This window comes from Hippocampus bargibanti, linkage group LG07 (genome assembly GCF_051943395.1).
Source record: "Hippocampus bargibanti isolate YZ-2025 linkage group LG07, ASM5194339v1, whole genome shotgun sequence".
Taxonomy (NCBI): Eukaryota; Metazoa; Chordata; class Actinopteri; order Syngnathiformes; family Syngnathidae; genus Hippocampus; species Hippocampus bargibanti.
The window spans coordinates 11,896,467-11,920,199 of record NC_142740.1 but is presented as its reverse complement, the minus strand read 5'-3'; the positions used below and the strand labels follow the sequence as shown (position 1 = coordinate 11,920,199).

The 23,733-nt window shown below is 40.4% G+C and overlaps 2 protein-coding genes across 14 annotated transcripts in view; one reads left to right on the top strand and one right to left on the bottom strand.

Moving 5' to 3' along the window:
* Positions 1-4,578, bottom strand: part of angptl3 (angiopoietin like 3) — a 5,542-nt gene extending 964 nt beyond the window's left edge. The window contains exons 1-7 of the mRNA XM_089001527.1: positions 3,976-4,578; positions 2,654-2,764; positions 2,471-2,579; positions 2,243-2,356; positions 2,006-2,101; positions 1,483-1,755; positions 1-1,344 (exon numbers count right to left, since the gene is read on the bottom strand). The exon at positions 1-1,344 is cut by the window's left edge and continues 964 nt beyond it. Of these exons, the coding sequence (XP_088857653.1) occupies positions 1,160-1,344; positions 1,483-1,755; positions 2,006-2,101; positions 2,243-2,356; positions 2,471-2,579; positions 2,654-2,764; positions 3,976-4,500 (1,413 nt within the window). The 5' untranslated portion in view covers positions 4,501-4,578 and the 3' untranslated portion in view covers positions 1-1,159. The remainder of the gene's footprint in view (positions 1,345-1,482; positions 1,756-2,005; positions 2,102-2,242; positions 2,357-2,470; positions 2,580-2,653; positions 2,765-3,975) is intronic.
* dock7 (dedicator of cytokinesis 7) overlaps positions 1-23,733 on the top strand; it is a 72,119-nt gene that overhangs the window by 13,851 nt on the left and 34,535 nt on the right. For 8 of the 13 annotated variants that reach the window (XM_088999916.1, XM_088999915.1, XM_088999914.1 and 5 more), the window contains exons 15-23: positions 10,218-10,335; positions 10,566-10,636; positions 11,847-11,985; positions 12,893-12,994; positions 14,497-14,583; positions 19,055-19,286; positions 20,332-20,496; positions 22,636-22,805; positions 23,512-23,604. In XM_088999916.1, coding sequence (XP_088856042.1) covers positions 10,218-10,335; positions 10,566-10,636; positions 11,847-11,985; positions 12,893-12,994; positions 14,497-14,583; positions 19,055-19,286; positions 20,332-20,496; positions 22,636-22,805; positions 23,512-23,604 — 1,177 coding nt within the window. The remainder of the gene's footprint in view (positions 1-10,217; positions 10,336-10,565; positions 10,637-11,846; positions 11,986-12,892; positions 12,995-14,496; positions 14,584-19,054; positions 19,287-20,331; positions 20,497-22,635; positions 22,806-23,511; positions 23,605-23,733) is intronic. The other 5 variants (XM_088999922.1, XM_088999919.1, XM_088999918.1 and 2 more) reach the window with 1 other exon arrangement.

Here is a 23,733-nt window from a genome sequence, read left to right as displayed (position 1 = left end):
TCTCCAGCGAACTGAGCTTCACCATAGCTTGCTCCAAAATGCATCTACGTGGCTAAACATTGATAGACTCAGAGTTTAAGGCGGTGCGGTTATTGTTGGAAAGGGCCGTGCTGGCCATTGGGAATTTTGTGAAAATGTGTTGATTTTTCCACAAAGGACGTCTACTCCAGACCATGCGAACTGCGTGACAGCTAAATCACACCCTGCTATGACCGACCTCCCATTACTGTTTAATTTTCAAAACATTTCAGCACATGAAGACCGGCTCGCCATCCCACACTCTGCCTTTGTTGTATATCTTGGGCTAAGTTTGGTCCCAGTATGCCCTGGTGGGAAATGTTGAAAGTAAATAAGAAACAGACGGACGTCACAGTTACTGTTGGATCATTTTGATAGTTCTCGGCTATTAATGGGAAAGAGAGGCACTGTCAAATTTGAACACCACACCCTTGAAAACCAATATTAGATTGTTCTTTATTTAGTTGAATTTGGTATATTGTTCAAATGTCAAATTTGGTAAACTACGGTCTTTTGTGTAAAGGAGTCCTTATATAAAGGACATTTTCCCCTGCGAACTCGACATACACTTCTACTATGTGGACACTGAAGAGTGTCGTGTTGGTTTTGGGATTGGGCCACAGACCCCTTCCAGATGCGGGTGGAAATGAATGTTGAAGTAAATAGATGGAATTTAATTTAAGTTTACTTCTCAACCTCACAGATGATGTTTTTCCACATTGTCACATTAAAAATACACAGCTAGAATTATCTCTTGTTAGACTAGGACTACATTTTCCACGATTCTTAGGCATAGAAGGAGTTTGTTTGCCTGCTTGCAAAGAGATGAGAATGAGGCCGCAAAAATAATAGAAATACATTTGACTTATAATACTACAAACTGATCCACTGATATCCATCCATTCAGGGCACACTGCATCACAAGGTGCTGTGTCAATATTTGTGAAAATTGGAGGATTTTAATTTCGTCATCTGAAAAAAAACGGATAGTTGTTTTGTTTGGTGTGCCATAACAGCCTCTTCCAAAATGTTCAACAAAAATCTGATCTTAATAAGCATTTCTGTTATGTTTGTGTGATGTACATTCGTGGTTGATTGAAACATGTCAGTCGTGTTGTCAGCGTTGTTACGGATGTCAGTTTCAGTTGAAACCTTCAGCAGTTGTGGCAGCTCGGATGGAGAATTTGGTCATCTTGAGGGAATAGACTGGTGTGTTGCCAGGTTTCCAGGGAAGACCCCTTCTTCTCGCAGGACGTCCCTTACTTCTCACCCATAAATACCTTCCATTAAGGTTGTTCTCTCCACATCCCGTAAACCACCAGCCACCTGCCAAAAAATTGGGGCAAGAGATACACATTGTACAAAAAGGCATTATCTTAGCTCATTTTTTTTTCTGTACGGCAATGGCAATGCTGTTCATTATTATTCATGTTCAGATTTCTGTGTGGCCGCAAAAATATATACCTGTGTAATTGCGTGCACAGTGCGAGAATTGTAGATTGCCGTTGTTTTGGTCTTTGGTGGAAAATCGCACTCCGGAACTGTTGTCCATGGAATCAACCAGGTCACCGGAGAAGTGGCTAAGATGGAGTGCATAACGCTCAGTGGGGTCATCCAATGAGAAGTGGTACTCAGCCCAGTGTTTTTCCTCCTTCCAGTCCTCCAGATCAATTTTCAAGATGTACAATCCTTGTTGTATAATGCTATGGATCTTCTTCAGACCCAACCAAAAGTCGGCTGCATACAACACATGATTTAACTTGAATTAGATATCACACGGAACATAAGAATATGAAACTACTTGTCTGCTGGCATTTGGTCTCAATACTTTTGACTATTATTTTCCTATTGTCCATCACTTTTTGCTTGTTTCGATGTAACGCAAAATAAACAATCAAACCAAAACTTGGAGCAATCAGTTGACATTCTCACAGTTTCATTGGTGTAGTAAAGTGGAAACAACAAAGAAGTGAGAAACAAGACTTACTTTCCAGATCGCCGAAACCATTCTCATATTTTTCCCATGTCTGGTCAAAATCCACTGACCCATCAACCCTGCGTTGAATCACAGTTGAACCTCCATCTATGGAATGCATTGCAGACATTTTCCATGGTAACATTGACATTTCACCCTTACTGTTAACAATGAATATTATGTTTTGAAATAGAACCGGATGAGAGTCATTGACATGATCAATTAAAAAAAAAAAAAAAAAACACCCACCAGGACCTATTTCACAGAAAACGTTGAAAGGCTCAGATTGTTTTGGCTTGATGGTGTAAATTCCACTCTTGTTCACTTTTCTTTCAAATAAATCAGTGCAGTCGAGAGGTAAATCTGAAATGATCAAGAAAGTGTGCCCCAATGCCCAAATGCAAACATCTCCATTTTTTTTCAAGAAATCACGCCCGAATTGGAAATTGAATTTTAATACTAATGTTTTCATGTTACCTTTTGCATCAAAGTCCGATGCATTTCTTGTCAGATACTCAAATATGTCTGTAGATGTCTCCAAATCCAGTGCTTTATCAGCTGTATCTTGGAAATTGTCAAAGTTGAGCTGCAAGACAACATTGTTGCAGTCTTTTTATTAAGCTGTCGTCACCCATCAATATGAAAGAAAAAAAAATCTACCTTTTCCTCCATATTCTTAATTTTGATTTTCTGATGGTCAAGCTGCTCATGCTGTTGCTGCACAGCTTTCAGTAAACTTGTGATTGTTTTCTCTTGAGTTTCAATCAACACCTGGACAGAACAATAAAAACAAACATACACGTTCATAACACTACCGTCAGAATGGGCTTTGATGGCCAAGCAACTTAAAGGACAACCGACATCACTTTTTTGTTTCCTAACTGACATCAGAAAAATGTTTTATAGCATCTAAAATACCCAAAACACGCAGTATGATATTTTTTAGTCAAATGCAAAACACCAATAAAAATGACTTAAATTGTCCCGCCCCCTTGTTCGTGGCGTCACCCCAAGACATCTTGCCTTGCTGGAGAATCAAAACAATGGCTTCAGATTCGGAAAATATGCTTTCTTGTTACTCATCCAGTTATGAATATGATTCGAATAGTTCTGAAGATGAAAGCATACATCTTTGCAATCGATTAAATAATTTATTCCGTGCCATTTTGAGGCAATGGGGGGGGGGAAATGTAGCACTAAAAAGAGGCAGAAAATGGCGACAAAGCTCCGTCGAAGGAATTAATCAGCCCATTTCCACAGGCTGATTAATTTCCTTACACGGAGCTTTGTTGTCCTCTTCTGCCTCTTTTTGGTGCAACACAAAGTTTTCAGACCAAACAAGTACAGCAAAATGCATTGATGTGATGGAAGGACTGCTACAATGTGTCCTTTTTTCAGTCAGGGACGTTCCTTCAGTGACGTAGGGTGAGAACTCGTCACCAACTGAAAAACAAGACTTCCGGAATATTCAGAGCGAGTCTTAAAACGTAAAATATAGCTATATGTGGTGGAATCTTTATAAAATATGCTCAGTAGAAGTCATTTGAAGCCATTTTACAAATTATGGACACAACTTGTCCGGAGACGTCGGTTGTCCTTTAAATGCACAATGTTGTAAAGTCGGTGACTGTTCCAAACTAAAAATCTTGACTGATATTCAATTTTATATCTTGAAGCAAAACATTTTAATCCCACAAATAACTAAAGACTACTAATTTATAGCCTCGGGTGGCAGTCAGACTATACCAGACATAATAAGAAGACCTTATCAATGGGTTAGGATAGATTAATGTTCTTAATACAAGTCCAGGAATGTGCAATTCTACAACCTGTGTCAAGTACAGTATTGATCTGTCAAAAGCACAGATATGCAACTGCTTGTTTAGTTATGCAACACCCATTCACGCTATCTAGTTTTATCTTCCCTTGTACAGATGTAGATATTTCTTTTCTATTTTTTCATAACTGTATTTGCTGCTTACCTTGAGTGCTCCAATTTCTTTGAGCTGATCTGGATGCGTATTTTGCGACAGTCCCTTCAACCTCTCCTCAAGACTTCCCACCTTGCTCTGTAGCTGTTCACGCTCCTGCACAATGTTATTGATCTTCAAATTGATTTCCAAAGACAGGTTCTTGATCTCCTCGTTGTTTGTTTTCAATACACGGGTTGTCCTCTTCAGTTCTTCCTCTTCCTCCTTGATTTCTGATGTGACTACCGAAAGCTGATAAAAGGACCTGTCAAAAATATTCAGTTTTTGGAAGATGTCATTGATTTGGTTCTTGGTCTTGTGCACAAACTCCCGTAAACTCTGGCCTAGCTGAAGGAGGCCATTTGCAAGAAGGCGGACGTCGTCAAGCATGGCAAAACGAGACTTTGCCTCTGTTGGAGTTGGCAATACAGCAAGGCCTTCAGAAGGCATTGGGAGGACATCATCTTGACTCGCATTATCCAGGGAAACAGCAGCACTGGAACTGGTTAGTAACAGTAACAGGAAAAACTGCGTCATGATTTCTCTTTCTAACGTACTGGTACGACCCTTTTCATTCTATCTCCCAACCAGACTTCCAACATATAATGCGCGGTCAGCACGTTGCACCATGTTATATACCACCCGCTGGAGGGAGGGGGCTTAACTGATCTTTAAACCCTATCATTTTGTTGCTCTCCTCCCCCTAAACTCGCCTGGAGCCCTCCCCCTCCTGAACAAACAAATCACATCAGTGAACAAATAACATACCCCCACCCCTTTCAACCCATTGTACTCTAATCCGCTCTTCATTAACACCCCCTCCCCCTTCTCTGCGTGGGAGCTTTAGCTGATCAGCAAAAAGCCAAATGGCCAACACAGGTGTTGGATGGATAGCCTGTCTGATCAATTTGAAAATTTGTGTCCACGCACATACATTACTCTGATTGATTTTATCCTGCTGAATCAGCCTTGAAGCATTTTGTCTTGTGTATAGTCCTTGAGAGCTTTGAAAGCCGCTTAAAAGGTAATGTATTATTATTATTATTATTATTATTATTATTATTATTATTATTATTATTGTTGAACTTATAGACAGTTTTACTTGAGCTAGCAAAGGGATTATTAACCATGAAAACTAATATGCACTTTATTCAGTGACGTGGTAGGACACAACTAGGGAACGGGGTTGAGTGAGAGTGAATTCTGAACTACTAATTTACAATTTTTAATGCAGTGGTTTTTATCTTTTCAAGTACTACCTCAAAAAATAACTGCTCTCCTAGTGCCACATTATATAAATTAACACTGAATTTACGGTACATGTTAACATGCGGTTCACTAAAAGAAAAACAAGCCGACTGCAGAAGTTTAATTCAACCTCAACCTGCTACAGTAGGGAAACAGCAACAGAAACCACCACACTGGCGTAGTACTCCAGGAAGCATGTGTTATTGTTAGCACGCGGTGCTTGGTATAAAATGGCTACAAAACGGACACAAGGAGTTGAATAGTGTGTGTGTGTGTGTGTGTGTGTGTGTGTGTGTGTGTGTGTGTGTGTGTGTGTGTGTGTGTGTGTGTGTGTGTGTGTGTGTGTGTGTGTGTGTGTGCTTGCGTGTGCACGTGTGTGTGTGTGTGTGCGCGCGCGTGTGTGTGTGTGTGTGTGTGTGTGTGTGTGTGTGTGTGTGTGTGTGTGTGTGTATGTGTGTTTACATCTGAGATAAAATATGCTATAGTGAACAATCCTGTTGTGAAAAATGTCTGGCTGCAAACGACTTAATTGCACGGGAGTCAGACCGTAATTAAATAAAAGATAAAATATACGTAAAAAAAAAAAAAATATATGAACATACCTAAAACGTACATACAACTAAACGTTTTAGGGGGGAAACATCCACAGCTTTATTAGAATGTGCTTTGGTTATCATTGTAAATGGTGTTTGAGATGCAATGGTTTCTTGCATTTAATTTCTCCACATACCATATCCCAGTGTTTCCCAACCCCTGGGGCGTGGATGGGTAACCGGTCCTTGGGTCATTTGGGAACAGGCCGCCCAGAAAGAATAAATAGCTTGCACTACGTTATTCATTTTGGAATCTGAAATATGTTTTATTTTCCATCAGTCTAAAGGATGGTGTCAAAGTCAAGGCCCGGGTGCCAAATCTGGCCCGTCAAAACAAATCAAACTTGTGACATTCCATGATGCTTATGGAAGTCTGACCCAAAATTTAAAATTGTCCCATGTAACCCACAATAACAGTCATTATTTCTTACTTCAAATTTGAAAACTAGTCATTCAATAATTTGTTGTGCGCTCTATTGATAATGTGTGGAGGGGATTAAACATTCTAATTGCTTCACCAAATTCATAACGGCCCTTGAGAGGAAACCGTAACTATAATGTAGCCCGTGTTAAAAAAATAGTTTGACACCCTTGTCTGCAGTATGGCGCTCTTGATGCAGGTTAAGGCCCCCTTCTCGGTTACATGACAGGTGACTCTTTAAACACCTCACTGTCTCCTAAAATGAAACATGGGAGTCAGCAAAATTTGTGAAAAACAATCGCTGGAAAGATTCTTTGGGATCGGGAAAAAGCCCAGTCAAGACATAGAAGAGGGGCCTCTCACTTGCGAGATAAAAAAGTCTACATTGACAATATTTGGAGTCCTTTTTAAACATGGATTTATCTCAATGGAAGATTCCCATGCACTAAGGCCACTCTGCAAAACGTGCGGCGACATGCAGGCCATGTCATCTTTGATCTCTCCTCTTTCATCTAGAACTGCTTCATGTCACAAAGAGGGTACAGAAAGTGCTGAAGAATGAATGACTCTCTGTGTCTGTTGTCATATTATTTATTTATTTTGTTATTATTTTTTTTAACTGTGTTACTTCTGGGTTGAGTGAACGGTGCTGCTGCTCACACGCAGAAACAATATCCTGCGGCTGTGAAGTGTCCTTGAGAGTTTTGAAAGGCGCTTATGAATGAAATGCATTATTATTACTATTATTATTATTATTATTTTGTATTTGTCTGTCACACCTTCACGGCCGGTCCTTGAATATATAGTAAAGTCTCGTTATATCGATATCGGTTATATCGATAGTACTGCTTATTACGATACTATTTCTATGAACGCAAGGAGAAAATTTACATGCCACAGGATCGGATATATCGATAGTCCGGTTATATCGATATCGATTTTTCCGACTCCCGAGAATATCGATATAACGAGACTTTACTGTATTGTCTGACATTAAACCAGTCTGTGGTTGACTGCCATACATTGAATACCACACAGTAAACCCCACATAAACAACTTATAACATGCTGAACACATTTTAAGAATCACCATTTTGAATCTGATCATTTTAACCCTTTTACGGACTGCGGTTACCACAGTGGACAGCTTATCATACAATCATAAAAGGGTTATTTAGAGCACATAGTCTATTTTTGACAAATGGAGCCCAAGACTGTTCTGCTTGGTTATTGATTTATTTCTTTATAACCCACTTTTTTTCTTTTTGTTAGTGTCAGTTGAAGGGCAGTCACTGTCACTGAAACCTATAACATTTATAACTTCTGAAGTAATTGTTGGTGTTGAGTTGTCTTTCTTGTCCCCCCCGCCTCCCGCTTCATCTCATATGTAAGCACAGAGAGCTACAATAAATAAAATATGTAGTCAAAAAGGTTTTTACACATTTCAGTGAAGAGTTTGATGTTTTGCCGACATTTTCACTCAAAACACTTGGAAAGTATGCACTAGTCACTAGTACTTCCCTTGCAACTGACAGTATTATATTTTAAGTTGTAGAATAGAAGGCACATTTTGATCATGGGAATCACTCCCATTTTGATTCGACTACTAAGAGCCAGAAGAAAAACGGTCATTTTATAAGACCACTGACATTCCCATGCTTCTTTGGAAGTTGTGTTTCCAGCTGTGATCTCTGTGGAGTACTCCCTGACGTCATTGCGGTTTATTGCCTGATCCTAGGTTACTTTGAGCTTCGTATTCTCCTGTCCCTCCTGAAATGTATCATGGGTTAAGTCAATGTTCAAACAACTTAGTGTATTTTAATCACATTCCTTTCTGGGCATTTGTTGACATGTATAATGTATTTTTAGATCTACCGGAACATAGTAAGTTTGTCAATTACGACACTGTGCATAATACTGTTGGGATTTTCACGTGATCCAAGTACCATAGTCATGGTACAGGGAGAAGAGATAAAGAAGGTGGAGAATTTTAAGTACTTGGGGTCAACTGTCCAGAGCAATGGAGAGTGTGGAAAAGAGGCAAAGAAGCGGGTCCAAGCAGGCTGGAACAGCTGGAGAAAAATGTCAGGTGCGATATAATATAATATATGTGATATAAGGGTTTCAGCGATGATGAAAGGAAAGCCGTATAAAACGGTGGTGAGACCAGCCATGGTGTTTGGACTGGAGACAGAGCCACTGAAGAAAATACAGGAAGCAAAACTGGAGGTAGCAGAGATGAAGATGTTGAGTTTTCTTTCGGAGTTACTGTGATTGATAGGATCAGGTGTGATTATATTCGAGCGACAAATCATCTTAGAGGCTTTGGGGAGAAAGTCAGAGAGGCCAGACTGAGATGGTTTGGACATGTCCAGAGGAGAGAGAGTGATTATATCGGAAGATGCTGAGCCTTGAACTGCCAGACAGGAGACCAAGAGGAAGACCAAAGAGGAGGTTTATAGATGTTGTCAAAGAGGACATGAGGTTAGCTGGTGTGAGAGAAGAGGATGCACAAAACCATTAGATGGAGGACACTGATTCGCTGGTGGCAAGCCCTGAAGGGAAAAGCCGAAAGGAAAAGAAAAAGAACACACAATTCATCGATTTTCGATGTCTATCAGGTTTAAGAAATAAACAAATGTCCAATACATCTATAGAATACTGTGAATACTGTGGCGGAGTCTATCATGGCCATCTTCGGGCGCTAGGTGGGGGACACCCTAAATTGGTTGCCAGCCAATCGCAGGACGCACAGACAAACAATCACAAATAGAATCGGAAATAATCACAAAGCCTTTAATAGTCCCACAGTTGGGACATTTGCTAAATTTTGCAAACATCCCAAATGGAGATGCCAGGGATTGAACCCAGGACCTTATACATGCAAAGCATGCACTCTACCACTGAGCTCCATCCCCATTTAACAACCATTCACTCTTACACTCACACCGAGAGACAATTTAGTGTGTTCGATCAGCCTTCGGCGCATGTTTTTGGAATGTGGGAGGAAACAGGAGAAAACCCACGTGGGCCGGGGAAAACATGCAAGCTTCACACAGAGAGGCCAGATCAGGGTCCATCCATCCATCCATTGAAGCCAGCGTGCTAACCACTTGGCTACTGGGCCACTTCCAGATCAGCATTTGGACTCACAACCTCTTCACTGTGAAGTCGGCGCGCTAACCACTCGACTACCGGCCTGCAACTTTTTGAATTATATTATTAATGACTTACATTTCCCTGGACATTCAAATGTATTTTATGGTGCCTCTATTATATTAACATAGATGGCAGGAGGCCCTTTCTCACTCCAATTAAAGCTTCAAATTCTCTACCTTTTGTCGGATCGCTGTTGTTTCATATGATCACCAACACAGAATCAGCATGGAGGGTCACTAAATTGAAAAGCATTTGGCACTGTTGACAAGTACTATACACATCACACTGTTCAAGAAAGTGTGTGTCTGTTTTTTTGTAGATTTTGGACACTTTAAGTCATTTTTATTGGTGTTTTGCATTTGAATAAAAATATCATACTGCGTGTTTTGTGTATTTTAGATGCTATAAAACGTTTTTCTGATGTCAGTTAAGAAACAAAAAAGTGACGTCAGTTGTCCTTTAAATGGGTGGGGTTATCTCAACCTTACTTACTAGCAATATATCAATTATATATTGATAATCTCACAATCTCATCTGACTGCAAGAATTTTCTCTTTTCCCATCTGTGTAAAAATGTATGGTGTGCAAAAATGATGATTGATTTTATGCATATCTTTTTAATCAAGACGAACTCTAAATTGATAGCAGCTTGGTAAAACCAGTTTGATAATTGAACATTTGTCCTGCATGTTTGTATGCTGGAATTTTTATTCAATTTTTTGCTCTGCGGAGGTTTCTGTTGAAGAAAAATATTCACCCCACATCCCACAAAATGACTGTGATTTCTATCATATCTTGTGAATTTTTGTATTTTTGTCCATGCTCATTTTGCAGAAATCTGCTATATGTGAACCCGCAGAGTCTTAACTTCGCCAATCGCCAAGGCTCAGCCCGCAACATTACAGTGAAAGTGCAATTCATGAATGGGGAAGATCCAAATAATGCAATGCAGGTATATTAAGATAGACCAATGACTTATACTTTGTGCGTGTGTGTGTGTGTGTGTGTGTGTATATATATATATATATGTTCTATTTTTGTTGGAGAAATTTGGTAATTATAATGATGATGATATGTGTGTGTATACACACACACACATTAGATTGTCTTAGATTGTCACACACATTAGATTTTGACCATATAACCATTGCAGTACCTCTTTAAACACCTCACTGTCCCCAGGTGATATTTGGGAAGTCAAGCTGTGCTGATTTCTACAAAGAAGCCTATACTTCGGTAGTCTACCACAATCGGTAAGAGTATTGTCACTGATCCATGTTGACTGTAAATTTTCATAATTCCATAAGATTTATGTATTGCTTACATTCATTTAGCATAACTTTGACATTGAATGAATTAATCTAATTGTATTTTTAATCTGATCCCTCAAAAATTCAGATTATCCATGTTTATTATTATTATTACTATTATTATTATTATTATTATTATTATTATTATTATTATTATTGTTATTATATATACACACACACACACACACACATGAAGTATGTGTGTGTGATTTCAAGAAAATGTCAGAATGTATTATTTAAAATAACTGATAATACTCACCATTCATATGAATGTTTTTCCGTTCCTCATGATTGATAAAAATCTAGCTAAACTATCAGAATGAAAGTCAACTTGCCAGGTCTATACACAAGGTTACTATTACGCCTGCTCTCTGCTTATTAACTTGCACGTTTGCTTTCTGCTGTGTCTCGCAGACTATACCGATGCTAATGTAGAATGGGACTTGTCAAAATGCCACTGACATTCGACTGTTTCATCTATGATATGTTTTCCTTGTAAATTAGAATCACAACATAACCTGTTCTCTCCACAAAGGCGAATCCTTCGGTCCATTCAATCTGAAGTGTACTATAATCGTCATCTTTTTTACTCGTCGAACTTATTCAAAAGGGGATGTTTACCTGTTTCGACATCAACGGTCACCTAGGTCAGTATTATCCAATCAAAATTGCTATTTTAAAATCAACGGCCACCTTAGGTCAGTCACTGTCATCCAATCAACATTCCTCCTTCACCCAACTGCAGCCCAAACAGGAAATGAACAGCAAAAAGCGAGAACATTTAGTTTTATCTGCTAGCCAGATGCATTCATCAAAAGAGCCATACATGGCTTGTAAGCCATAGATTCCCGACCCCTGCTGTACAGTATTATGGAAAAACCCACAGAGCACTAAGGCCACAAAACATGAAGCACCAAGCGGCGAGGGATTACTGTAATATGTTTCATTTGACTTTACCTGTTCCTGAAGCTCTTTTTCGGACTCCGAAATAATTAGCATTTTGCAAATAATACAGACTTGTTTCTAAAATCAAAATCTTTCTAGAATCAAACCAACTGTCCTTCCTTAAATTTCATCTGTGTTTTGATTACTTTTATGTATGTTTAGTAAGTTAGATGCCAGCTTTGCGCAACACAATAATTCCGTTGAACAGATCCCCTGACTTTCATGATGAGATCAAGATCAAGCTCCCTGCCTCCCTATCAGACCACCACCACATTCTCTTCACCTTCTATCACGTCAGCTGCCAGCAAAAGCAGAACACATTACTGGAGACCCCTGTAGGATACACGGTGAGTAACAAAATGTAGGAAAAAACAATGCCACCTGTTCAAAATAAATACTACAGCATTGATCTTAGCAGACAAGTTCACATATTCTTCACATTTTTGCATTAAATGGACAGATATGATGTAAAGGAAGTAATTGCAGGCATATTTTTGACGCTTTTGTATTTTGCAGCACAATACTGTTTTGAGTCATGACAACATATCTATCTGGAGGGATATAATCCGTTGTCAAAATTTCAAATAAAATGGGCACCAACTGCCATACCATACAGGATTAACTTTTTTCGATGCAAAAACATGAACATGTAAAATAGTATAAGCAAACATATTACCTAATTACAAATGTGGGTATACAGTATGACAAAAACATTCAGTCAGTGAATAAAAAGTGTGTTTTCCAGTTCAGGATATGCAGCACAATCTGTTGGCTTTGTACTCTGCCAACGATTTTGTTGCTATTACAGATTTTCGAAATCTTTCACTTTACCAAGTCATAGTCTGAACAGAATTTCATTCGGAACCCTCCCTTTTGAAAGTGAGACACAATTTCAGGCTCCACAAACAGTAAGATTTTCTCAGGACATCACCTTGTCTCGGGAAGTACAACAATGTATGAGTCAATCAGTAACGTTACCAAGCAACGGACGTGAGTCCGTGCTATTTTTTATTTTATTTTATTTTTTTTTTTTTCAAAAGCAAGTCACAGCGGCAGTTACGTTCCCAAGGATTCGATGTAACAAAGGAAGTTTAATTATTTTTGTTGGAAACATTTGGTAATTATAATGATGATGAAAAGTGTTAATTGTAAGCAAAATGGGGACTTTGAAATTTTAACGTCATTGTGGTGAAAAAGTAAATGCATTACGTTGAAGACATCACAGTCATGACATGTATATATTTTTTTCTCCAGTGGATACCCATGTTGCAGAATGGACGTTTGCGGACCGGGCACTTTTGTCTTCCTGTTTCTCTGGAAAAGCCACCACAGTCCTACTCTGTGCTTTCACCAGATGTAAGAAATAAAACGATTGTTTACAATGTTTAAAAATCTTGAACATAATGAAAGATGTAGGTCACATTTGATAAGTCGTATCACACAATATAAGGTGCCCTTAAAGGACAACCGACGCCCCTGGACAAGTTGTGTCCATAATTTGTAAAATCACTTCAAATGACTTCTACTGAGCGTATTTTACAAAGATTCCACTGATATAGCTATATTTTATGTTTTAAGACTCGCGCTGAATATTCAGGAAGTCTTGTTTTCGACTTGATGACGATTCCTGACGTGACTTCACGTCAGGAACGCCCCTGACCGAGAAAGGACATACTGTCGCAGTCCTTTCATCACCTCAATGCATTTTTGGGTACTTTGTTTGGTCTGAAAACTTCATGTTGATCCGTGTTGATGGCAAAATTAGAAAGAAAACATAAATAACGCGATGGTGAGCTGTTGTGTGTTGCACCAAGAGTACTATTTGATACGAGCTGACACAAATTCCCAGCAGACAAATCAGCCCATATCCAACGGAGCTTGCGCGCCATCTTGTGCATTTTCTGAGACGCTACTTTTCAGTACAGATTCATCAAAATGACACAGAATAACTTCTTTAATTGATTGCAAACATTTATGTTTTCCTCTTCTGAACTATTTTAATCATATTCATAACTGGATGAATAACAAGAAAGCATCTTCTCTGAATCTGCAGCCATTGTTTTGCTTCTCTAGCAAGGCAAGATGTCTTGGCGTGACAAGGGCGCAGGACCTTCTGAAACTGACCATTTCCGGTTTCATTTTGAAGTAGTTTTACTTTAACACTTTAACTCATTTTATTGGTGTTTCGCATTTGAGTAAAAATATCAGCCTGTGTGTTTTGGGTATTAGATGCTATAAAATTTTTCTGATGTCAGTTAGGAAACAAAAAAATGGTGTCGGTTGTCCTTTAAGCGTTTTGAAAGGATTTGTTAAATAATATGTGTCATTTGTCGCATAGTTCTGAAATCAGGGGGTCGGAATCTGGGCATCTGCCCATCTGCAAATCTTGTGTGGAGTTTCAATGTTCTCTCCATGGTTTTGTTAGTTTTCTCCACTTCCTCTCACAATCCAAAACATGCATGGTAGCGTCATTGAAGATTATATTTTGCCAAAAAGGGTGGATGTGGTTATGAGTATGAATGTTTTTCCTATCCATACGCATCCTGCTTGGTTGGCGACCACCTTAGGGTGTTGAAATCAGATGGGATAGGCAGGTCACCCTTGTCAAGGGTCCTTGTGATGATAAGCAATGTAGATAATCATCAAAGTTGGGTTCTGATAAACCTTGATCCATACAGTATGCAATATGAGTTTTTCACAAATCTGTAAAATATTTCAATAACCTTTTCCTCATTGCTGTTTATATTGAAGGTTTTGTGACCTATCCCACATTGTTGTTACAATTTAGCAGAAGCAATTGATCATACAGTACAGCAGGCGTCAAAATACAACGAATCGGGTGTTGTTTTGGATTTCAGGTTCCTCTCCCAGGAATGAAGTGGGTGGACAACCACCGTGGGGTATTCAATGCGGAAGTAGTTGCTGTTTCAACTATCCACACACAGGTAATCTATGACATTGAGTCGACTATCGAGGCTTACGTACCTATATGTCTCACTACAGGCCAGAAGTTTGTTTTTTGATAGGCTGTGTCATCGACGGTGGCTATCGGCTCAGCAGTGCATGGGGAAAAACATGAATATTTTGTTTCATGAACTGCTGATCCTCATCAGATATGTTTTATACTCATGTGATTTCTTATTCGCCAGGAGCCATGACAACTCATCACATAGTCTGTTGCCTGGTGGATACAAGACTTAGTTCGCAAATTACATTTTGTTAATTACAGCTCAGACTGTGTAAGTGGAGTAGACACATTTTCAATAACAATGCCTTCACCCCTGCTGGGTCAACAATTCAACCGAAGCAGTAATCAGTTATGGCTAATCCGTAAATCCAGCAAAAGCCAATCGAGCCTCGGTTACCTTTTTGCTTTGTTGGTGCTTTTATACTGTCTCTTGTCTACTAAAAGTGACTCGGAAACTTTATCCAGCCTAGCTAGTCATGTAATTTGCATGGGCATGCTTATTATGCAAAACATACACAATATCTTGGTCACAGAACTGTTTCAGAAATAGGCAGATAAAATGTTTATTTGGTTGTTGAATTTCACTCACCAATTCACCTCCCTGTGTTGTCTTATATGATGTCAACTGTTGTTTTGATGGTGGCGCAGGCACCCACAGTGGCTCCTCTTTCCTGAGGATAGTAATTTCATCTGTGTTGTATGTTGCACATGTAGCACATTTGACAATGAAGTTCACATGAACTTGAACCCCCCAGTAGTTGTACAAAAGTAAATCTTCCGCATTATGCCCCCCTCTAACTTCACTGCCAGACGTGAAAAGAATGTGTCCACTCCAGTGTCAGGGGTTTTGTCATTTTCACTAAAATTCCAGGAACCACAGAATATTGAGTTTTAGGACAACATAAAATTCAATGCAGTGTAAGACTCTCTTCTTTCATCAGAAAAATAGAGTTAATTCCTAAGTGATATGGGGTCTGAAGTAATATGAGGTGCAAGTGGGGGCAGGTGTACAACAGGCAAATGCTGCCCCCTCGTGGGAGGAAAAAACAATGCCGGTGGTCTGACCAGCGCTTTATAGGCACCCAAGCACAAGAAAAAAACAAATTTCCAACAAATTCGGGAATGGTCCCTCTACGTCATATTTTCAATTCCCGAATAAATTTGGGAATGGAACTGAATGGGTTAAGTTGCGTTATTATTCTCCAATACAATTACCGATATTCCCAAGTAGACATGCACGAAATCACAACTGGAGACTATGAACACCACCATAATTCCTTTCATCACTTTGCTGCTGTGAAATGTAAATTTCTCCACTGTGAGACTAATAAAGGCAAATCCAATCCAATACTTGCCTTATGCAAAAGTGGAGACAGTCACCTTCATTCCACCACTATAATCCGACATCTGCTTTCCCTTCTCCTTTCATTAAGATAAAATAATTAATCGCAATCATACCCAATATAGGTTGATTAATATGTGTGCAGCAGTGAATGGGTCAGCGTCTGACTGTTTGGGCTAATCGCAATTCAAAGCAGTTTAGAGCAAGCAATGGTGTCATATCTAATAATGTACAGTATATTCAATTGTATACAATCATTGCATCACCTTTCCACTTGTCATGATCTGGTTGGCGACCAACGGGGGGCGCTGTCGGCCCCGCCTGCACCTGCACAGGTGCTGGTCGTCCCGATCAGATTGGCGACCAGCGGGTAGCGACGTCAGCCCTGCTGGCAGCCTCGCAGGTGCTGGTCGTTATAATCAATGACACTTAAAAGGACACCTGGCACGATCATCCGGTGCCGATTCATTGTTTGTTTGCTGCATGCATTGTGTACGTGTTTGTTTAACCTTGGCGGACTTTTACACTTGGTTTTCTTTTGCTACTTGGTATTTTTTCCATTCAGATCATTTTGATGTTTTACATTTTGTTCCTGCTGACTTTATTTTAATACAATTTGTCAAACAACCTCCTGCTCCCTCCTGCCTGCTTTTTGGGATCCGAACCCGCCATCACCGCCTCGCAAAACCGTGACAGAATGAATCGGCCAACGATCGGATCCCGCAGGTACATCGGACCCGTCTCATTTCCACCCTGTGCCTGGCAATGCTACGTCCACGTTAGCGCAAGCCTCGTCGAGTTTGAATTGCGTCACTCGACAAGCCGCAACGTCCACGTAAACGTCCGGCCGAGACCTCCTTCCAGGTGGCCGTCCAGGGTGACACTGGGTGACTGGCATTGCACGCCCACGTCCAGCCACGCTGTCGTCGTGCATGACGAATTGAGTCTCATCCACGACGAGCCGTGCAACGTCCGCGTCAACGTCAGTCCGAGACCCCACTCACCGCTGGATCCCGGAGCGGCTCTGGACTGGTCTCGTTCCCCCGGAGCCGGGCAGTTCACGCCCACGTCGGCGTCCGGCCGAGACCTGGTCCCATACGGCCGTACGGGGTGCCATTCTGCGCCTGGCAGTTCGACGTCCACGCAGAGCCATGCGCCGTCGCGTGAACGTGCGAGAGGGATCGCACTCACGCCCACGACGATCCGTGCCGTGTCTTCGTCCACCCCAGGCCGAGTCCCGTTCCCATCAGGCCGCCGCCCGTCGTATGCTGGAGAGGCAGCGGTTGCCCTCTCCACCGACCGTTCCCTGGCGAGTGGACCTTTTGGGAGACTGTTGGGACTTCTGGAAGCAGCCCCTTGAAGGGGGGGTACTGTCATGATCTGGTTGGCGACCAACGGGGGGCGCTGTCGGCCCCGCCTGCACCTGCACAGGTGCTGGTCGTCCCGATCAGATTGGCGACCAGCGGGTAGCGACGTCAGCCCTGCCGGCAGCCTCGCAGGTGCTGGTCGTTATAATCAATGACACTTAAAAGGACACCTGGCACGATCATCCGGTGCCGATTCATTGTTTGTTTGCTGCTTGTTTGCTGCATGCATTGTGTACGTGTTTGTTTAACATTGGCGGACTTTTACACTTGGTTTTCTTTTGCTACTTGGTATTTTTTCCATTCAGATCATTTTGATGTTTTACATTTTGTTCCTGCTGACTTTATTTTAATACAATTTGTCAAACAACCTCCTGCTCCCTCCTGCCTGCTTTTTGGGATCCAAACCCGCCATCACCGCCTCGCAAAACCGTGACACCACTAAGTGACCCAACTTTTCATCTCACAGTTAAAATGTCGGACACTACGTTAATTGCATACTTGCATATATTTATTCATATACAATGAGACCTCAACTTACGAACTTAATTGGTTCCCAGACAGAGTGTGTAAGGCGAAAAGTGTGTATCTCCAAAAAAAATCCCATAGGAAACCATTAAAATGGGAATAATCCGTTCCCGGGTTTCCATAAAATATAGTTTTTAACTAAATAAGCCTTAAAACTACACACAACATACCGTATTCTATGTATAATAAATGTGCTATTGTATTGTAATGAAAGAAATACACTGCATTGTATCATAAAGTCACAAAGAGAGGCACATTACACGAAGGCTGTAATTAAAGAAATAAAGTGTGCTGTAAAATAAAGTTGTGTTTACCTTTTTGATGGTCGTTGATGGCTAATGGAAGGACAGTCACCTTCCATAAGGACTTTTGGTAACTTAACCTCTGGTGTGGCTTCTCTTTTTTCTTTGGAGACTCCTCATCATTTTTGCTGATTAAAAACCTCTTAATTGACACCTGTTGCTTTCTGACTTGTAAGGTCTTACGAAGCTGAGGCATCACGTTATCGTTTATCATGTTGATGAATGTCATAGCCAGTCTTTTCTGGATGGAACTGTTCGGTAAAAGCCTGCACATCATTCCACATTGCCAACATAGCCTTCTCCTCCTCGCCCTCAGATGTTCTTGAACCATCCGTTACTGGCTTTAAAATCCTCAATAAGCGCAGAACTTCCAGGTTGGCGCATGGCGATATTGCCATGAATTAGCCGTGATTTCTCGCATAAAATAGCTTTACTCACGCTGTCGCTGGATAGCTGCTTTTCGTGAATCCGAATTAACAGAAGTTTTTCAACTTCTTCGATTGCCGAAACTGTCGCTTTGAGAGCACGGAAACACCTTTTTTATTTTGTGTCTTCTTGGGCTGAACACGAGCCGGTGGTGTTTTTTTTTTCGGTCCCATCATAGTAAAATTATCAGCAAAAAGCTCCAAGTAGGCGATCGACGTGTGCATTCAATGAGAGGGGGTGTGGAAAGTAGCGCCGGCTGGAGCGCTGTTCGGTCATGTGCTTCCGCCGAAGATCACTCCGCCAGCCGTGGTGGGTGTGTATTATGAAAATAGTGCTTATTATAAGGTTTAATTTTCATAAATTTGACGTTCTTAAGACAAAATGTTTGTAAGATAAGGTGTAATTTGAGGTCTCACTGTATGTTTCTTTCAATGATTATATCCTTTACCATACCGTGTCTGATTATACCTTGCTCTCATTCTCTAGGATCAGTACTTGGACAAGTTCTTTGCATTGGTGCATGCACTGGATGAGCACATGTTCCCAGTCCGAATAGGGGATATGAGAATCATGGAAAACAACTTGGAAGCTGAGCTGAAGTCAAGCATAGCAGCACTCAACTCTTCCCAGCTGGAACCAGTGGTTCGGTTTCTTCACCTTCTACTGGACAAATTGGTTTTGCTTGTGGTTCGACCTCCGGTCATTGCTGGCCAAATTGGTATGCTTCCTGCTCAATTTGCTTGAAATTTCATATCCATCCATCCATCCATCCATCCATCCATCCATCCATCCATCTATCCATATTTAATAAACATAAATAAAAGCAGTATATCATGATTTGCAAATCATGCTCAACCTGTATTCAGTTAAATACGCTATAAAGGAAATCTATTTAGTTTTCAAACTTTCTTTCATTTTTGTCAAATAATCATTAAGTTAGAATTTTGTGGCTGCAGCACATTCCAAAAATGCTGGGACAATGTCATTTTTACCATTGTTGCATTACTTTTTCTTTTAACATTCAATACACGAAGGTGAAATCTTGCCTGATTTACAGCCTCAGCTGCTCAGCAGTGCACAGTCTCTCTCTTCCAAATAGGAGACTGTTATGGACTGCTGGTTGGTCAAAGTAGTAGCCACACACTGTTACTATGAAGCCCCGCTGTTGTAACGTGCCATCATCTTGCTGAATTGAGCACAGGCATCCATGAAAAAGTCAATGTAGAGATCTCTATTCTTTAAAAACTTATTTGAAACTTCTCATTTACCTTGTAAAGTGGTTCTACTTAACTCATTCACTGCCAGACAATGTGCAAAAAAATGTCCACTCCATTGCCAGGGTTTTTTGTCATTTTCCCTCAAATTGCAGGACCTACAGAATATTGAGTTTTAGGACTACGTCAACATTCAATGCAGCGTAAAAAAACTAGACTCTCTTCTCTCATCAGAAAAAAAGAGGTAATTCCTAAGTTATATGGGTCTGGAGTTATCTGACCTTGAAATGGGTGTGGCTGTATAAAAGGCAAATGCTGCCCCCTCATGGGAGGGAAAAACATTGGCAGAGGTCAGGCCAGCGCTTTATCACACCCTCCTGCAAAAAAACTAAAACCCGAACAAATTCTGGAATGGCACTCCACGTCATGCTTTTCAAATCCCGAATAAATGGCAGTGAATGAGTTAATGTGTACAGTGTACTTTCGTACTTTAGTGTATTTTCGTTATGTCTTACCTTGTTTGTGATTTGTGGTCTCTCTTTTTTCCAGTCAATCTTGGTCAATCATCATTTGAGGTTATGGCAGCCATTGTAAACCGCCTCCATAAGTACCTGGACACCAGCCAGGACATGCATGGCCGAAACAGCCTGCTTTCTTCATACATCCACTATGTCTTCCGGTTGCCTAGCACTGACTGCAACTCTCCTTCGCCAGGTATTCATTCATACAATCTAGGTCAGGTGGCCAACCATCTTTTGAGTGATAATTATGGCGAAAACTATTTCAAACTATTTCTTTTTAATTATTATTATGGTTGATAGTCCCATGAAGTGCTCTTTGCCATTGTTCTTGAGTTATTTGACAAAATGCCTTGGTGCAAGTGGTAATGCACTGTTCACATTCAGGCAAACAGTTGTTTGAGTGGCCAGAAGCAAAGGATAAGGCACATAAATAGACCAGAAAGTTGGATCAATGCAGTTTAGTTCTCACAAAATTGGCAATTTCACGCCAGGTATCGAAGATTGTTTCGAGCACTTGAAAGACCTCTAGTTTATCAACTGGATTTGCTAAATACATTGGTGTGCTAATCCATAAATAACTCTGGCTGCTGTTTATGAAAGCATTCTCGTGTTACATGTGTACATGGATATAATCATGTCTGAAAACATGAGCACATGGATAGAATCCTCTGTGTTGGTTTACAATTAACAATGCAATATAATGTTCGGAGTGGTCAACAACGTAACAGAAATACTTTGGCAATGACAATGCAGGACACCAACCCACTATGACTTGTGCTCTCAGTGGCAGTGGGAATACATGGAATAAGGAAGTAATACTATAGCCAATGTTTTTTTTTTTTCATGCACGTTTTATTTGGTTTAATTACTTGTGACATAAAATCATTTCGTTTAGCATTTTCTAAAATTACCCCACAATTGACCATTAACTCATTTACTGCCAGATGTCCAAAAATGTGTCCACTCCTACCAGGTTGTAACTGGCGGGTATCTTGTCATTGGTTGCCACGACAACAAAAATATAATTTATTTAGACTTGTTGTTCTGTAAAAGTGTTTAATGTTTCTATGCGAAACTTTATGTGTGTGTTTTTCTAAAAATCGTCTTCAATACTTTATTTATAATGTTTGTCATTGTCACTTCCGCTTCCGTGTCTGGTGTTTTAGATAAAAGCGAGTACGGCGAGACAGACGGAACGACAGTCTCGAAAGAGAGACACAAGGAGAGCAACTGCTAGATAGAGAACGAAAGTCTCGAGAGAGAGACACAAGCAGAGCAACGAAAGTCTCGAGTCTACGTCAACGTTTATCTACTTTCGGTTAATAAGGTGCACACTTTTTCACTATACCTACCCCGGTCAAGGATGACGCTTCGTACTGGTGTCACAACGTTTATTGTGAAACACCGTGAAAACTATAAAGGACATTAAAACAACAACATTACAATAAGTTCGACAAAACATTCAGTCAATAAGGAAATTAATAACGTACCGTGTGCACCTTATTAGCTGAAAGTAGATAAACGTTGACATAGACTTGAGACTGTCGTTTTCTATCGAGCAGTTGCTCTGCTTGTGTCTCTCTTTCGAGACTGTCGTTCTCTATCGAACAGTTGCTCTCCTTGTGTCTTTCTCTCGAGACTTTCGTTCCGTCTGTCTCGCCGTACTCGCTTTTATCTAAAACACCTGACACTGACTGGCTTCCTAAGTTATATGGGTTTTATATATATATATATATATATATATATATAACAAATAAAAATAATTAAAAAAAAATATATATATATTTTTTTTTTAATTATTTTTATTTTTTTTAATTTGTTTTTCCGTACTGCTTGTTCCTCATTAGGGTCGCGGGGGGTGCTGGAGCAAATCCCAGCTGTTTTCGGGCACGAGGCGGGGGACACCCTGAATTGGTTGCCAGCCAATCGCAGGGCACACAAAGACAAACAACAGTCACACTCACACCTAGGGACAATTTGGAGTCTTCAATCTGCCTGCCATGCATGTTTTTGGAATGTGGGAGGAAACCATATATATATATATATATATATATATATATATATATTATTGATTCGCTCACGCGATCACCAAGGTCTGCTTTCGAATGTAATAAAAATCCAAACAGCAAAACATACTGTACTCTCAGCCTTCTTCTAAAAAGCAAATAAGCTCCGATTTTTCTGATCATTTATGACAAGATGTTCCATTAATAGTCTCAGGTTCCTTTTTATTTGGAGTCATTCTGACATTCAGGTTTTACTGGTTAAATATTCTTTGTGACATGCTCTGTGACTCATAATAATATTTCCCTTTTTTCATGTGTTGTCTCAGGCCCTGGAGGGCTTGGAGGTTCTGTTCACTATGCCACCATGGCTCGCTCAGCTGTTCGACCAGCCAGCCTTCACCTAAACCGTTCTCGTAGCCTTAGCAACAGTAACCCCGACATCTCCGGTACGCCCACCTCTCCTGATGATGAGGTTCGCGCCATCATCGGCAGCAAGGTAAGTTTAATGGCCAAACTTTCATTTGAGAGACATAATGTCGTTGGGCTGCCAAGCTTCAATTTTGCGACTGCACGTGCTTGTTAGATTTGAATAAATATTTACCAGAATTTACGTCCTATCTTATTGACGCTGTAGTGTATTTTTTGGAAATTGTTTTATAAGGTGACTGTACTGATTTTGGTGTTTTTAACACTGGTAGGCACTTGCCTACCAATTTCTCCACTGTGAGACTAATAAAGGCATATCCAATCCAATCCAATCCTTACATGTGCACAGTGACCCCGAGGTTATTTAATCAGTTTGTACGCTAGACATAGTGTGTAAACATAAGGTTTGACATCTTATCTCTCTAACCACTGTAATAGCAACCTTATATGAAGGGGGTGTGCATTGTTTTAAAACTGTGAAAGGCAGATGAAAAGTAAGTCCAGGTTCCCATTTTCATTGTCCCACATTGTAAGGATTTTTGGGGGAGTGGGGGTTTCACTTTTATTGACAAAGGTTTCCAGAAATTGAGACAAAAAATTAAACTAAACATTTTTTCTGTCACCATTCTTACTTAACCAACAATTGGTCTTTTGGTTCCTTCATAATCATCCTGATCTCTGAATTTCTTTAACCTTTGATTCCTCCCTCCCTCATGCTGCTTGCTTGTTGCCTTGCTTCTTGCCTGCCTTGTGTCCTTTGACCTTGGCACTCCTAGGGCTTAGACCGATCCAACTCGTGGGTTCACACCATGGGCTGTAAGAGTGCCCCTTGGGGATCCAGCCCCGGGTCTGCTCCAGAAACTATGCAGGTGGTTTTATGAATGCCTGATCATCCGCTTTGCTTCCCTTTGAAAAGAACTCACCATACTCACCCTTGAGGAATACTGACATATTTGGAGCTTTGGTGTTCAGTTTGTGTTTTGACTTTTTTTTTCATT